General features: G+C 43.6%; 2 protein-coding genes across 4 annotated transcripts in view; one reads left to right on the forward strand and one right to left on the reverse strand.

The window, feature by feature from the left end:
* LOC308478862 (serine/threonine-protein kinase TNNI3K) overlaps window positions 1-8,116 on the forward strand; it is a 158,133-nt gene extending 150,017 nt beyond the window's left edge. The window contains exons 24-25 of the mRNA XM_081008981.1: window positions 2,147-2,226; window positions 7,192-8,116. Of these exons, the coding sequence (XP_080865107.1) occupies window positions 2,147-2,226; window positions 7,192-7,268 (157 nt within the window). The 3' untranslated portion in view covers window positions 7,269-8,116. The remainder of the gene's footprint in view (window positions 1-2,146; window positions 2,227-7,191) is intronic.
* A 9,651-nt stretch (window positions 8,117-17,767) lies between these two features.
* ERICH3 (glutamate rich 3) overlaps window positions 17,768-17,952 on the reverse strand; it is a 61,312-nt gene continuing 61,127 nt past the window's right edge. For all 3 annotated transcript variants that reach the window (XM_081008959.1, XM_081008961.1, XM_081008960.1), the window contains one exon: window positions 17,768-17,952. This exon is cut by the window's right edge and continues 313 nt beyond it. The gene's annotated coding sequence lies outside the window, so the exon portion shown is untranslated.

The following is a 17,952-nucleotide window of genomic DNA, read 5'->3' on the forward strand; positions in this document are numbered from 1 at the left end:
TGGATTAGTGACAGAGACACTCCACATAGCATGAATGAATAAATGGATTGAATTAGGCTAATAAATGAAGAAGCCATTTCAATTCAGCAGGGACCCTGCAGCTCTAACAATGTGGATTTCCTCTTCCACTAGCCACAGAGTAGAGTTGCAGGTTATACATTACACGGACAGGGAGCAACTTGTGTCTCACATTGCATTGCATTGTATGGGCATTTGGTTTCAGGGTTATAAATAGGACTGGGATTAAAGCAGAATGCCTTCTCTGAACAATCATAGTATTAAGAACCATGGGGTGGAATTCAACATTGCAGTGTGATGAATGTTCCATCTGTGCAAACATGTCAGCTTGCCAGATGAAAGAATCCCCCTCTCCCTGCATGCTGTTCTGGGGCTCTCCCAACCCTCCAAATGAGGGGGGGCATGTGGCAAGGAGAGGAGAAAGTTCCATTGCGCAAGTGGAAATCCTTGCACAGGGCTTTCCCTGACAGGGTTCAGTAGGTGAATCCCACTCATACTGTATAGGAAGCCCACAATTTATGCGCATTTAACATGTGCACATTCAGCTTTACCACTTGGGGGAGGGGTTAGAAAGAGGCGGTGGAAAGCAGCTAGTGTTCAGGAAAAAAGACTTTGGCAATCCCACCCACCATTGCACCCAATGTGTTTTGGTTTTAGGCATGATCCCAGGAACGTAACCCCCATGTAAGTTGAGGGCTTACTATACTTCGGAACACTCTGCTTTGAAATAGCAGTCCATTTGTTGGTGAATGTTGCTAGCTAGTTAAATGGCTTTTGTGGCCAGAATTTAAAGAAGAGTGTCTTTGAGTTTCTCCTGCTCAAAACCACAGTCTGCCGCGCAGTGTGGCAAGTAGATTTTTGCTGTTTTAAACAGGTTTCAATCCATCTATCTATCAATCAATCCTATTGAGTGCACACAAAACATCAGACTTGCCGGAACTGGCTCCTTGGATCCAGTTAATAACCCTTACTTTAATTCTCAGCATTGTCACCACTCTCCAGATAGCTAGATGGACAGACAGACAGTATTGCAAACTGTAATTCGAGTATAATATTCTAACCAAGGTAAGTATAGGGATGGGTGAAAGTGTTGAGACATTTATGAAGGCAACATGGTCAGTTTTCCATAGCAACTGCTTTGATGAGACTTGGAGGGGAGTATTATGAAGGAGGAAATGTCATTGTATTTGGGCAATGATATCACGTAAAGGGGGGGAAAGGCACATTTTAGCAAGACTATATAGGTGCTATTAGAGTCTGCTAAAATGAGAGGGAAAGGGGAAAATATCAACACTGCAAATCCATACAGGCTCCACAGTTACTGGCAGCAAGTCCTATGTGTACTTCCAGGAAGGTACATTTAGGAACAAAGCTTCAGTTTTTTCACCGGGGAAAGGAAAAAAAATCTGCCAAACCAATATATAAATTTCTTACCTGCCATCAGTTAGAAATTGCCCTTATCAAAATCACCAAGGAAGGTACATTGCTGGGAATAATCCTTTCAGCTTGTCCTTTCAGCCACAACTTGACAACAAATTCTTTGAAGCTCTTGTTTTTTGAAAGAACCTCAGATAACTGCATACCTTACCATGAACAAGTAGAGACATATTGTTATGAATCCTCTGGATATTAATGTGCAGTTTGAGGCGATATTTCACACTCTCTGGGCGTACTCAGTATCTGCTAGCCCATCACTTGAGAACAGCTGGTACAGGCAGTCTTTACCTGATTGCTCCCAAGGATAAAGGAACATATTTTCAGTGAGCAACATTTGGATTTGCGTCTGAAGGGTGATGTTCTCTTTCACAAAGGAATTAGCATGCACGAACCTGATAGTACTGGGGTAGATACATTATTTATGGTATATTGGAATTGTCACCTAGAATTGTTCTTCAGGTCGAAAGCATTGTAGAACAAAACTCAAAATTCTGAGAAGAAGTTGTTCTGGAAATGTATTCCTTCTCCATCCATGTTATTTTTCTTCCTGTGCAATTGCTGCTTCTAAAAAGCCGGTTGTGTTTTCCGCTGGTGTTTTTTTAAAAGGATGTTGCTTCTGTAGAAAAGCTCTAATATTACAAAGATAACATATTCAGTCATCTATAATGAAGACATCCTGTCGATTTTACAGCACTGGACAGCACCCTTCTCAAGGTCTTTCTCTGGAAGAAATGAGGAGAAATTTCCAGTACCCGCCTATTGACCGAAATGGTAAGAGGTCCCTCAGATGTAACAAAGATAACTTCTATTTATTTTATTTTATTATTTTTTAAAAAATAATATTTATTCAAAGTTTAAAGATTACAGAAAAAAGGAAGAAAAAGAGAAAAAGTAAACAATACACATCAATACATTACAATACATTAAAAAAAAGAGAACAAGAGACACAATACATCTAAACAAAAGCAAGAACAAAAACAATTAAAAACACATCCAATATTTCCATATCTTTATCTTTCATTAACTTGTTTCATCCACCTCCTCACACCTCCCTTTTTTGTGTTCTAATTATTAATTATTTCAGCAAATCCTTTCCATCTTTCACTGTTTTCTGTCATATAATTGTCTTAATTTGTTTTAACCTTATCTTACCATCAATACCCTGAAACTTATTTGTACTTAAATCCTTATCACGTTTTTACTAAAGCCGTGTAATTTCATTCCAACGTTTTTCTAACACTCATTAATTTTACAGTATTTCTATAAATAAATTTTAAACTTTTTTCCAGTCTTCTTCCACCGTCTCTTCTCCCTGGTCTCGGATTCTGCCAGTCCTTTCTATCAATTCCATATGGTCCATCAACCTGGTGATCTTCTGTCCAAGGCTCTTAACTCTTTTCCATGTCCCTTCTGCAGATCTTCTTCATATTTATACATGCACTTTACTTTATCTTCTGCTGATCTTGTTCTTAATTTCCTTCCTTTGGCGCTGAAGAGTAGATCTCGGGGAAGCTCCAACCTAACAATGTCTTTATTCCTTCTCGACAGGTCAGCCCATTCTCCATAGTCAAAACTAAAGTCCAAAAGATGTTTCAGGACGTGTTTCAAAATCCCTCCGTGTTTCAAAATCCCTTCAATCATAGAAGGCAACAGCTTATATTCATCAAATTGCCTCTGTAAGGCTGGGGCTCTCTCCACTTGTATTACTTGAGGTTCAACAACAACTTTCTCCCTCGTCTTCTCCACAACTTGCCATGTCAAAGTAGATTCCTGAATCGATTCCTGAGTAGTCTCTGTATAGATATTCACTTTTTGTCCCAAATCAGTCATTTTTTGTCCCAAATTATCAATTTTAATAGTCATCACATCTGTCTTCTCATGAAGCTGTTCCAATAAAGCACTTATCTTGCAAAATGCAATCACTAAGGCTTCTTCTGTCGACATTCTTGTCCAAGGTCAATCTCTGGTTCTCACAGTCTTTTTTATCTCTGCAGCTGGAAAATTCCCCAGCTCCACTCCTGCAACAGTTTCAAAAGCTCCCTCTGGAGGAAACAATTTCTATTTGTATCCGTCCTTTTAAACACAGATCCAGCAACAAAGTTAGTTTCAATTTTCAGTTACTTTTGCTCCTTTTTAAGTGCAAAGGGAAACAATGGAAATGATATATTTCTCTTATTTAACTATCTGTCAACATACGTTTTATTCACAGTCAATGAACTTTCCAATCTTACTGGCAGCCCGTTCCCAGGTTCAAAACGGTGGTAATTTATCTTTCTTCACTCACTCTTCTGCAGGCTTAGGCGATCTAAAATTTCCCCCCTCTTCTCCTGCTTCCAAGGGGGGTTTAATAATTTTAACCGATGGATATTTAAACCTTTACAAAAGGCTTTCCAAGACTTTAGCTTGCAGCGTCTTTGCTTCAATCTATTTACAAAAGAGGAAGGCGGACTTCCTGTTTGAAACCTTCCCGTTTCGGTGCCAAATTGAGATGTTTAAAGATCCAATTTTCCGTTCTACTCACGGGTAGTTGTTTAAAGTCCAATTGTCCACAGGAAAAAGTCAGCGCTCTCCGGCAACAGCAATGCGGCTTCACTCCGTGAAAGAAGCAGTCGATTCGAAGCACCGCACCGCTCACCCCACGTCGCTCCGGATCCCCGAAACCGGGTTTCCCCACGAGTAGGGGAGGCGCAAAAGGTGCCAGCCGAATCCCACGTCCACAGGCTTCTCCCGCCTGTGGTTTTTAATGGGTCTCCGCCTTCGCCGTGGCGGCCAGACCCTGATTTCCATGGAGCAGGTTCCTCCCGATCAGAGGAATTCTGCCATTGCCGGAGGCGCTAACCCGGAAGTCTTAAAGATAACTTCTGTTTATGGGCTAATCCATTTTCTTTGGGATGAAACTGGCACACACACAAAAATTGGAAGTACACTGAAAATAGCAAACCGTCAGCTTTGGTAATAAGATCTGGAAATGTTTCTATTACTGATTGTAGAAAGGAGGCATGTGACAAGTTTCCCCAAGACTCGGGAAAAACTTTAACCACACCTTAGACCCTCCAGGGAGATTGTTGTGATTCCTGCCACCACTGGAGAGCCATTTTGCACTGAAAAAAGTTTTAACTGTGCCTCTAAACTGTGAAATGTGAACACAATGAGCATGTCTACAAACATAGGTGTCATTTAGGTACACTTCTGGGAAGCTCTGATTAGTTTCAATTCTTTATCAAGTGTTCACTGTAAGACTGGTTTGAGAGAGCCTTTGGCAAAGTGTCCTTGGCAGGCCCCCTTCTCATTTGGGTGTCCCCTTCATGGTTCAGAGGCAAACTTGCCTTGTAGCCCACAGAGTATCAGGTTTTTCTTAACTAAGGCGTAGAAGCCTCCCACGATCTGTCATTTATTTTTCCTATGATACCTGGGCATAGCAGAGCATTGTGGGGCAAGCAGAATAATGGCCAGAACAAAAGTGTGATTCTTTTTTTTAAAAAAATCCATTTATCATGAGTATTATCAAAATAATAATATATAGGACCACCAAATTTTTGTGATGCCCACCAGATTATTTTTGTATCGCACCCTTGATTGATGCCAAAACAAAGTGGTGTCAGCAAGCCAGTTTGTGGGTGCTGGAGCTCAGTGGTTGGCAGGGGAAGGGGGGGTCAAGGACAGGCAGGGGTCAGTGAGGTGGACCCTGCTGGGGTGTGGGGTATCAATCGCAGATACCAAACCTGGAGCATTTTAGGAAGTCCAGATTTCATCTGCATAATATTTGAAAGGGCCCTAATAGTATAAGAAACAGTAATGATAAGACTTCCAGTAAGTGTCTTATATAGGGGACGTGGGTGGCGTTGTGGTCTAAACCACTGAGCCTAGAGCTTGCCAATCAGAAGGTCAGCGGTTCAAATCCCTGTGTCAGGGTGAGCTCCTGTTGTTCGGTCCCAGCTCCTGCCAACCTAGCAGTTCTAATGCACATCAAAGTACAAGTAGATAAACAGGTACCACTCCGGCAGGAAGGTAAACAGCGTTTCCGTGTGCTATTCTGGTTTCGCCAAAAGCGGCCTAGTCATGCTGGCCACATGACCCGGAAAAACTGTCTGCAGACAAACGTCGGCTCCCTCGGCCAGTAAAGCGAGATTAGCGCCACAACCGCAAAGTCATTCGCAACTAGACTTAACTGTCAGGGGTCCTTTACCTTTTTTTATGTGTCTTATTCCAATGAAAGACTCCTATAATACAAAACTCTGGAGCTTGCTGTAGATCTTTGCTCAGAGATGTGTTGCAAGATTCACATTACTATGTCGCATATTGATTTTCACACACTACTAAGCCTTGTAGGAATGCACGATTCTCACTGAGAGGGCAAGAGCTTCTGGGTTGTGTGTGTGAGAGAAAGAGACAGTTCAACATGCATCCATGAGCTTGGAATTTAGAGACAAGTTTGAGAGGTTTTTAAGGCTGGATTTACATAAGCTGAGCATCACTTAAAGACCCCTGGAAATGTCCTTGTTTTGAGCCACAACTCCTCAACGCTAGTTTTATTTTATTTTATTTTCATTCTTTCTTTGAAAAGTTTTGTTGATATTTTTTCATGATACAATAAAAAGAACGAACTCATCTAGAAAGAATAATAACCTGGAAAGAAAGATTAAAAGGAAAGAGAAAACTCTCTCACTTCTATATCTTAACTTTTATCCCATACACGAACAGGTGAACCCTTGCAGCTGTCACCTGGGATCATCCCTCTCTTCCCACAGCATCTCACCCTGTGAGATCTCCCCTTCCCCGCCTCTCACACAGGGTCTTCAACACTAGTTTTCATTCCTTTGTGCTGTTGTGCTCTTTTGTTATACCCCAGTGCTGAATGTTGCAGCCTTTTAGGGCAGGTGCCAAATTATAGTACTATAGGGACTGTCTTGATGTTAGAATTGGGTCCCGCTTCCCTCCACAAACTTTTAAAAGTATACTTTATTTCTCCTAACCTTTTGGCCTTTGTACATAATATCTCCATATAATATTACCCTGATGTTTAGAAAGACAGGCTGCAACCCTGTACACTCTTTCGGGGGGGGGGGGTGGATAGTCCCGTTAAACTCAAATGGGTTTACTTCTAAGCAGGCATGCATAGGATTGCACTGTTAATGACTAGACAAGGATGACAAATATTATAGCAGAAGAATAATAGTAGCAATCACATTTGACCAGTGGCCCAGATGGTAAAGGAATAATAATAGTCCTTAATAGACAACCTGGTAATTGCAATAGCAGCTATTGTCATGATAATTGCCCAGGATTAAGGGCATAATTATTTCTGGCAGGCTGCTTATTGTTGACTGTTGGATCTCCCATTCAAGGTCAAAACAGGTATATTTAAAAATCAAATAGAAATGTGACAGTGTATTTAAATACCTTGGTTCCCATTTTGTGTCAGCCACCAGTTTAAATGGCTATTGTGACTACACTGCATTTGAATGGCCTGCGTATCTGTATTGCATATTTCGCCTCCTAGCATTTTCCTTCAGAGAATGGCATTAAACTTGGGCATTTCAGGTAGCAAAGAGATTTGCCCGAAACACATTTTCCTGGGAGCAAATCTGTGCATTGCTTATTTAGTTAGTGAAAACATCCTTTTATACCTTCATAAATACAGAGGCCTGTTGGAAGTGGAGAGGGAAGGGAGAAGGGTTTGCTGGGCTGAATGGCATTTGTGACTCGCTCACCTGAGCTACTCTTCACCTTCCACAGGTTACGTGTCGGATCCCATGAGTACGATGCGATTTCATTCCTGCAGCAACAGCGGCAGCTTTGAAGACAGTGCCTGACAGCAGGAACCATCTACTTGCCGAGAGTTTCTCCACGAAGCAGCAGCAACAATTCTTCCTGGTGTCAACACAGCTCCCAGTCATCATATGTTACATCAAAGAGCCCCACGTTGGCTTGCTTATTTACTGATACTAATGCTTCCATCATAAATTGTTCTTCAACCATTCTCTTTCTGTGCCAGCAATTTATAGGCAGTGGGGGGGGGGGGAATAAATCTGTCAAAGTTTGGGGTTGTACCAAGCTTGCCCTTGGGATATGCTGCATCCATGCCAGGGAACATAATCAGAGACTGGAATATTTTTTATTCATTACCCATGAGTTGGGAAGGAAAGGTAATTGTTACACTGTGGGAGGTCCCAATTTGGGGGCTTCCCATGGTGTGACAATTACCCTGCCTTTCTCACCTCAAGCTTAATGGAGAAAATAGATTGCTTAGCATCATGTCCCGTGGGATAACCTCCTCTCCTTCTCTTTCAGCTACAAGTCCCTGGGTCTCATCTTTGTTGATGCCTAGGCTAGTGGTTCCAGCATGTTGTATGGTCCTACTCTATCTAATGCTGTCTATATCTTCCAGGGCTTCTTGGCTTGATGCATCTCAAAGCACCCAACTAATTCAATGAGGAGTCCAGGTACAGATATGCTGTGGATGTCTTGGAGTCATACTGGAATGCAGTGTAGTTTAAAGTTGTATTATTCAGTTTAATCAGCTGATTGGTGCCAAGAGGCCGGGCTTGTCTTTCTGTGGCCGTTCTGTTTAAAGTTGCCAGTTTAACACATTATGTTAATCCTCTCTTGAATGTTCATTTGAGTTTTGCGTAGCTCAACAATAAAACAATTGTGTAAATGAGGACAGAGTTCTTTATTCCCTTGCCCACCTCAGGGGACTAGAGAGAGCCAAAGTTGCGATTGTATAGATTTAATCAGACAGATGATTAATTCTCTTTGGATTGAGCCACACATTGAGCCTCTTCATAAAGTTCAAAATGTACAGAGCCTACCTTGCGTGTGCAGCCTTCAGAAGAAGTGAGGAGGCAGTCAGACCAAAGCAGGTAAAGAGCTTCCCATCTTGCCGGAAGAAATATCAACAACCTCAGATATGCAGATGATGACACAACCTTGATGGCAGAAAGTGAGGAGGAATTAAAGAACCTTTTATTGAGGGTGAAAGAGGAGAGCGCAAAATATGGTCTGAAGCTCAAAATAAAAAAAACGAAGATCATGGCCACTGGTCCCATCACCTCCTGGCAAATAGAAGGGGAAGAAATGGAGGCAGTGAGAGAGTTTACTTTCTTGGGCCCCATGATCACAGCAGATGGTGACAGCAGCCACGAAATTAAAAGACCCCTGCTTCTTGGGAGAAAAGCAATGACAAACCTAGGCAGCATCTTATAAAGCAGAGACATCACCTTGCCAACAAAGGTCCGTATAGTTAAAGCCATGGTTTTCCCAGTAGTGATGTATGGAAGTGAGAGCTGGACCATAAAGAAGGCTGACTGCCGAAGAATTGATGCTTTTGAATTATGGTGCTGGAGGAGACTCTTGAGAGTCCCATGGACTGCAAGAAGATCAAACCTATCCATTCTGAAGCAAATCAGCCCTGAGTGCTCACTGGAAGGACAGATCCTGAAGCTGAGGCTCCAATACTTTGGCCAGCTCATGAGAAGAGAAGACTCCCTGGAAAAGACCCTGATGTTGGGAAAGATGGAGGGCACAAGGCGAAGGGGACGACAGAGGACGAGATGGTTGGATAGTGTTCTCGAAGCTACCAGCATGAGTGTGACCAAACTGCGGGAGGCAGTGGAAGACAGAAGTGCCTGGCATGCTCTGGTCCATGGGGTCATGAAGAGTTGGACACGACTAAACGACTAAACAACAACATTTCCAAGCTCCCATGAGCTGCTTCCTCTGACACTATGCTGCTCATGTGAGTAGGCCACTCAGGTAAATGTGCAAAAAAGCTGCAAAGAAGGTAGTATACAAATGGGATCTATTCATTTTTAGGAAGCAATAGAAGACCCTTTTTATTATTTAGTTAGAAACTTTGCTGCATCCCAGTGGTGGGCATCACTAGACACTTGCTGTCAGTGTCTGTGCCCTTGCAAGGAGCCCATTGCTGAACAGAGCACTAAAGCCTAACTGCTGGTATTAGGGTTGTAACCTGCAGAATGACGAGGTGGTTTTAGGGTAGCATGACCAGGGCAGTCACACTGGGTGCCCTGCTGCAGGGGATGCCACAACAAGGCTGTAGAACAGAGCATGAGAGGGGGGCAGGGGTGATGAACTGTAGCATCACATGGGGTGCTGCTGAAGTTTAGGAGCCTAAAGTCTGGCACCTACTAGATGGACTAATGGACTGACTCAAAATAAAGCATCCTGTTGTGTTCCACAGCCATCAGCCTGTGCAGGAGCATTTGGTGCTGTGTGTGTGTGTGTGTGTGTGTGTGTGTAACAGCAGGCAAGAGAAGCAAGCAGGAAGTCTCAATGGTATATTGCTCCCATTGGCCCTAGATAAGGGATTTGGGCTAGGAAACTCTGTTGTGTAGCAGGAAGGAGATTGCAGTGCTCCTCTTTTTCCAGGGACCAAAAAAACCCCTCAGACCTTGGATCCAGCCTTTCTTTCTTTCTTTCTGTCTTTCTAAAAGATAACTCAGTATTTTTCTCAGCAATTCACAGCCACCATCAAACCCGCATAGAAGAATGCTGCTCTGTAGCTCATTTGTGTTCGTGATACAAACGCCTTTGCAAGACAGAGGGGCAAGGAACGAAAGAGGGCGGCTAGCTATGCATGTCACTATCACTGTTGTGTCCTGCATAAATCTTTGAAATGCTGGAAGAGAACCACAGCTCTTCATCTCGCATGAATGCTGCTCCACAGTGTCACCTAGTGCCCTAGAAACAAAAATGCTGCATGAAATGTAGCCTGAGGAATCCTTCCTCTCAACCATGTTTTTGTGTTTCTGGGGGACATGCTTCGACACAAACACCTTGTGCATGCATAGAGAAAGGCAATGTTACTGGTGTCTGTCAGGTCTGCCCCAAAAACCCAAATCCTGGGCTGAAATAAACTAAATGGAGAGGCCATTTGACTCGTACAAGGTTAATATGTTATTAGGGGCATCTGTCTCAAGAGGCAAAGGAGTGCACCTCTGTGGATGAAGTCCACTCTCAAAGTCCTTTCCTTTGGGCTCCCCCACCACAGCCATTCCTGTTATGCAATCTGACTTCTGTTTTATTCCCCTACCCAACCCTGACTTCATGCAAATCTGGGCTTGCGATGTGGCACTACAAATCCTCCAAAGGGGGCTAGGTGATGACAGCCTTACGCTTTTTCATACATAGGGAGATAATGCATAATACAGCTGCATCCTTTTGAAGTGTGAATTATTCAACGAAGGGGTAGAGGGAGGGGAAGCATTTTTAAACATTAAGTGGTTCTTGAAAAGTTTGCCAGCCTTTCCCCTTCTCATATCCTCTCTTTCTGCAGGTTTCTCTTTGCCTGGCTGAGCATCACTGAGCACAAGAGGCACAATTAAGACACAGCCCACACATGTGATACAAAAAGCCGAATGTGAACTTTGATCTGTTCTTTCTACAGTAATGAGCAATTTCTGCTGTGTGTGTGTGTGTGTGTGTGTGTAGGGGGTCAGGGAATGAAGCCAAGAGTGTGTGTGCATTTGAAAGCAACGATTGTGGGAAGAACACCTGAGATGCCAAGATGACTGCGAGGGATGATACATCAGTGGGAAATGGAGAGAATGGGTGGGGGTGGTCATAGAAATTCTCCGGAGAGCTGGAGAGAAACCTCCTCTGAAATTTCACAGCAAAAAGAACGGGAGCGTTTGCTGAAGCAGGAGGCCTTACACATTCGTTTCAGGCAGATTCATCTGGGTAAAACAATAAACAGAGGTTTGTGGCCATAGGAAGCTGCTTCACACTGAGTCAGGCCACTGGTCCATCTAGTTTGGTATTGTCTACACTGACCAGCAGCAGATCTCCAGCACTTCCTATTGGGGGGGGGGTTATTTCCCAGCCCTACCAGGAAATTCCAGGGGTTGAACCTAGAACCTTCTCCAAAGTCGAAGAATGCACAGATAATAGATGGACCTTTTCCATGCGTGTCTGTACAGTGGTACCTCGGGTTACATATGCTTCAGGTTACATACGCTTCAGGTTACAGACTCTGCTAACCCAGAAATTGTGCTTCAGGTTAAGAACTTTGCTTCAGGTTGAGAACAGAAATCGTGCTCCGGCGGCGCAGCGGCAGCGGGAGGCCCCATTAGCTAAAGTGGTGCTTCAGGTTAAGAGCAGTTTCAGGTTAAGTACGGACCTCCGGAACAAATTAAGTACTTAACCCGAGGTACCACTGTATACCTGAAAAGCACACCATTTCCTCAGTTCCATTAGCGCCTTTTGAAATGAACAGTCCAGGTGGGAGCATGGGGCTAATCAGAGTTACAGTTCCCTATGGCAGAATTTGCCCGGGTAAGTTCAGACTTCTCTGAAGCCATTCTGTATGCTTAAGGAGCAGGTAACATGTTGATATGCTGAGTTAGAGGAAGCCAATGTTTTGTGGTAGGAAAGGACTCCCATGCATTTTAAGAGCTGCACTGGGAATGCAACTGGGGCAGCATTTCAGGGTAGGGCGATGTTGCATCGGGAACCATTCCTCCTGTCAAATGCCTGACACTCAGCTGGTAAAGGCACAGGAGCCCTGCCAGTGAAAAGTGCCAACTCTTTCTGTACAATGAATCTCCATTAGCAGCTCCATCCAACTGTAAGAAATTAATGAGGACTAGAAATAGAACAAGGGGATCAGCCGGGGGAAGAGCTATGCCTCCTTTAATTGCCCAGTCCCATTGCTAGCACCTGACCTTCCACATTCATGGGGAATTTGCATTTTGTTTGCTGATTCCTAGATAGTGGTTGCCCGTAGACTTGAGCAGTTTGAAATGCAAAGCGTTTGACAAAGCCATACTGATTGGATTCTAGCAAAGCAAACACGTTGTTTTACTGGTAATTAATATAATTGGCTATTAGAAGAAAGCACTGCCTCAATTAATTGGTCTCTGTAGAAGGAATATCAAGTCTTTGGGGGAAAGCATGCTTCTCAGAAGGAAAGAATTATTAATTCAAATGATTTTTTTTTCTTGGGTACCAAAATTCCAGCCCAATACAGAGTCTTCAAGTTATTTACTAAGGCCAAATTAATCTTGTCCCTTTCCCAGAAATGAAGTCCCTTTGAAATACATATAAAAGAAAATATCCCACTGAGATGTTTTCGGGACCATCCAGTTACCAGCTGTTGCTGCTGCAGCATCGCTAATTGTTGGGAACCTGATTGAAACTCAGATTGCTAATTTATTATCTACATGGTTTTTAAAAAACAAAAATGTGGCAAAGAAGCCAAGAACTCAGCATGTCTACCCAAGAGTGCACTGTGGACACGTCATAGATCTGCACAAAAGGCTTTGAACTTTGGCAGCTGGTTGGACTACCTCGGGGATGACTAACTGGCAGCCAGTAGACCATATGTAAGCCCCTTGAGCAATTTAACCTGATCTCTTGTAAACCTTCCAAAACTATTGCTGGGTTGAAAGAAACGGAGGCTGCATACCTTAATGCTACACCGCTTGGATTTTGCATGCAGTATGCAAATGTCAATATTGCCTGTGCATATGAGCTCCATAATTGCGAAACCCATTGCTGCTAGATAGTTCCAGCTTTAAAAGGGAGTGGATCAGAGTCTGGAAAACAGAGTGGGCTGGAGGAATCCAGGAGATGGGTACCACTGATGCCGTACGCTTCTGTGTGATTCACTGGGTGAAAGCTGCAGCAACGATGCAATTCATGATGGCTTGGGTTGCTTGCACACCAGACATTTAAGGCATATTTCCCCACCTCAATAATCCCAGGAACCATGGTTTGCTGAGGATGCTGGGAATTTTAGCTCTGTGAGGGGCAAGCTACAGTTTCCAGCAGGGGTACCAACTTGAATGAAATATGGGGGGCCAGATAAGCCCCCAGCCCGCATAATCTATCACAAGATGTTGCGTATGCACACCATTTGAATGGCAATGCCCATTAGCTTGGGGGGGCAGCCCCCTCAAATATTTTTTTGGAGGGGCCGAAGGGACCTCAGCCCCAAGGAGTTTCCAGGATTCATTGGGGGGGGGGTGGAATGTGTTCTAAATATATGTTGTGTATGCAGAAGTGACACTATTCATGATGTTAAGAATGTGAGGCAGCCCTCTAGAAGTATGGTAATGAAAAATCACACAAAAAGCATGTTGATATGTTCATGCTGCTATACTTTCATGTACACATCATAGAAAAAAAATCTGAATCCATGGCAATTAATAAACAAATTTATTCACCCATAAAATTCATAAATATCATAGATTGCTTTGGATGGGGAGGAAGGTAGAGAACACTGACCACATATTATTCCACTGTAGAATTTGACATACCTCAGAGACATTCTGGATGTTTCACTGGCCACAAAGAGTTCACACCTTGAAAGCAGAAGTATTGCACATCATTCACATATGAACAAGAAAAGGAGTGCCTGGAAAAGAGTCAGCCCAAGACATCTTGCCGCTTGAGGCAAATAACAAGATATCATCCATGAATCTTACTTCATCGCAGGCAACATTATCTGCTGTGCCTGGAGGCAGCAGGCTAGCTTAGGAGGTGTGGGGCAGACCAAGTGGCAAACTCAGCCTGTCTGCCAACACCTCACCACCACTTCCTGCCTGTCAGCATTTGATGCCTGGGGTAGCTGGCTCCCTCTGCCAAATGGTAGCACTGGCCCCAATCAGAAGTACAACAATTTAAATCTCTCAATAGAAAAATAATTTGCAATTTTTGTTTTAATCACACTGAAAATCTATTTATATACACAGGCTTAAGCAAGAGAAGCTGAGATGCTTTATGTGGCTACTTTATGTGCCATTTACGATGCATTAGCAATCCCAGAATAGAAATGGAAATACAGGTGGGAATGAATGCAGACGCAGAAAGTATATTTCAGACATGGGACAGCTTGTCATGCTCTGGTGCTGCAGAGGAAAATGGCCTCTACTGAAATTCTCTGATCTGCACAACTATTAAGGATACGGGGGTTTCATTTTCTATGGCATCTCTGGTCACCACTGCAGGAAATCTGGGACTAGATTCCATAAGGACAGATAACTGCAAAGTGAAAAATGGCTCTTGCACAGTCCGTTAGAATTCCCTGAAGTCCAAGAGCCTTGATCAAACACTGCTTTTATATCTCTAAGTCTAAGCAAACATCCAGAGTTGTGAAGGCTAAATATATTGAAGGGGCGGGGGAGTCCGCCATTTGGGACTCACAGGGATGTGCTAACTATTGCATCTGACACCCAGGCTCAAAGAGTGGAGGCATTCGGCCAACCTTAAGAAAAACCATCCAAGTGGTTGGTGGCCAACTGGCCAAATATGGGTGTGACTCCTCCTGTACTTTTAACTGCTGTTTCATTTGCAGAAATCAGGAGATGAACCTCTTTGCAACATGGAAATAAATGCTATCACCTGCTAGCATCTGCAGACCAAATTGCTGTTTAAGCATGGATGCCATGGTTGTGTTATGGCAAAACTTGCGCTTTAGAACTTCCTATTATTAGGAAGGTTCCTCCACCATATTGTTTTAAACATCTGCAGAAACTTTTTAAAAAAATCATGAAGCCTACCCTGTTCTCTATATTTGATTTTTTAAAATTCTGGTGTGTGTCCCCCCCCTCCCCGGTGTTTAATTATAGTTGTTTTATGTATGCTTCTTTCTTAAGGGCTTTGTGAATTCTAGCCGTGCTTCATCTACAGCTGTACAATGTACACTGCTCTGAGAGCTCTTTGGTTACACAGCTTAAAACTCTTTCTGGATAAAATTAATGAGACTACCAAACGTTTATTTTAATTGCAAGCCAATGGACAGTATTATTGTTCTGTATTGACTGCATGCTGCAAGTAATTTAGGCCCTTAATAAATAAGAAGCAAGAAATGAGAGAATAATGACTCCTGTATCAACACACACTTCCATGTATATGGCCACTACTACCCACAGTCATGCACACAGACATATGCATGCACACTGCACCACGTGGTAAGATGCAAGGAAGAGCAACAGGAGTCCATTTGCCCCCCCCCCAATCCAATAGATGCCCACACACATATTGTGTTCTTATGTGCTTTTAGTGGAGAGGATGGAGCAGAGGAAACGCTTGCCTTTGCCTCCTCTCCCACCCTGACACAAGCAGAAACACAGAGAAATCATTCCACCTACTTGTTTCCTCCTACTCCCTCTCTCTCCTTCCTTCTGCAACTTCCAAGCAGCTGGGATTGAGCTGGGACCTGTTGAGCATGCTAAGTGCGCATCTGGACAAGTGATGCTAAGACATTCATTGGGGGGGGGGGGTTGACCCCACACTATTTCCCCAACTCTCTTCCTGCCCACCCTATGTCTATTCCCGGTTGCCCTTACGCAGCCTGATCATGTTCAAAAATGGAACCTAATTGTTTCTTGTTTTTATATTTTTATTTAGAGTGTTGTCTATGCTGTACTTTTGTACTGTTTTATTGTTGTTAGCCGCCCTGAGCCCGGCTTCGGCTGGGGAGGGCGGGATATAAATAAAATTTATTATTATTATTATTATTATTATTATTATTATTATTCTCATCAATGTCATGTAATTTAAAACGTGATCATTTTCCATTTGAGGGGAAAGCATTAAATTGCACGGGGGAGGAGCACTCTTCTTTCATATGCCAATCCACTATTGCTGAAATTAGTGGCCCAGTCCATATTTACACATGTAGGGGATTCTCATGTGTCTGTTAAACTGGTGATGGAAATGAGGAAAAGCAACACCTTCCCAGTCCTCCTTTAGGCAGGAATCCCACCCACAGAATTCAATGGGGCTTAGTAAAGGTAAAGGGACCCCTGACCATTAGGTCCAGTCGTGGCAGCTTCTGGGGTTGCGGCGTTCATCTCGCTTTATTGGCCGAGGGAGCCGGTGTACAGCTTCCGGGTCATGTGGCCAGCATGACTAAGCTGCTTCTGGCAAACCAGAGCAGCACACGGAAACGCCGTTTACCTTCCCGCCAGAGCGGTACCTATTTATGTACTTGGACTTTGAGGTGCTTTCGAACTGCTAGGTTGGCAGGAGCAGGGACCGAGCAATGGGAGCTCACCCCGTCGGGGGATTCAAACCACCAACCTTCTGATCAGCAAGTCCTAGGCTCTGTGGTTTAACCCACAGCGCCACCCGTGTCCCACACATCAATGGGGCTTACTTCTGGGTAAACATGGATAGGATTGTGCTGCTAGTCTTCACTATTCTGTTCACTTTCAGCATGGGTGGCTCACATCCAGTATATGACACGCCTATCACTCCTGTCTATTGACCATGCTGAGTGGGGCAAGAGTTGGAGAGCAATGTCCCATCTTTGACAGCACTGCACCCCTGCAGGCCACACAGCACTGATGCATGGCCCATGATGGCTGAATTACTGAGAAACTGCAAGGTCAACATGTGAAGAAAACCAATACTATGTGGCATCTACCTTTTGTAGGTACTTCAGATGAAGATGGTGGCATGGGGACGCTTTGTACTCTGGTGTTACACCCCCCCCCCCCCACACACACACAAACACAAAAATGCAGTCTTCACACAGGAATCTCAGCATTTTTAGATAAAATAATATTCAAAGTGACCTAACACTGCTGATGTTTTAGACTACAGTTCCCATAAGCCCCAGTCAGCATAGCCAATGGTGAGAAATGATGGGATTTGTAGTTCAAAGCTTTGGGGCAGGGGGCTTCATATTGGCTACCCCTGGCATTCATGTTAAGGCATTTGCATGTGCTCTGATACTGGCAAAGTCTCTTTCTGTACAACAGCGCAAAGCCCTGTGTACATGTTAAGACATTCAAATGGAGCTGCTATTTTTGAGGCAGCTAGCCACACCATTGAAATAATGCATGTAGCATGCATGCCTGAGGAATTGTGATGACGTCTTCAAATGGCTTAGCTCCCTGTGGAAAGTTCCACTTGTACAGGGGAGACTGCCTGCCCCCTTCCCTTGAAAGAGCAGAAGTGCAAGGAGCCAAGTCCATGAAAAAGGCCATGGAATCGATGCTGCAGCATGTCCTTACATACAGCAACAACAAATAATACTTTGCCCTTAGACATGTTGTAGCTCCTCTCAAAAGGAGCTCAGTTAACATGAAAAGCAAAGTGGGCTGCGCCCTCTGTGCCTGGGTGCAGAACTAATCCCAGTGTAAATGAACATTTGATATTTATATTTTGAAAAGATGAAAAAAAGACCTGGTCAGAACATATGCACCTTTCTATTGGAACACATGTGTCTAGCCTTGCTTACACACCAAAAAACCCCCAAACCCCCACACAAATGACACACCAAAGGCAGCAGGGGGGTGGGGGGGTGGAATGGATATAATCACAATATGTACAGTTCTCATCTGTTTTTTCAGGTGTTTTATTATTCTACATAAAGCCCCTCATTGTGGCTCTCACTATCACCACAGTTAACTGGCTGATTTTTGTGAAGTTCCCAGCAACATAATAATTTTCTGCTTTTTTAAAAGAAATGTGTGGCAGCTGTTGGACAGGCCTCAAGATTATTACTTTCATAATTATAAAGGA

Source organism: Podarcis pityusensis (genome assembly GCF_964106645.2).
Source record: "Podarcis pityusensis genome assembly, chromosome: 6".
Classification (NCBI taxonomy): domain Eukaryota; kingdom Metazoa; phylum Chordata; class Lepidosauria; order Squamata; family Lacertidae; genus Podarcis; species Podarcis pityusensis.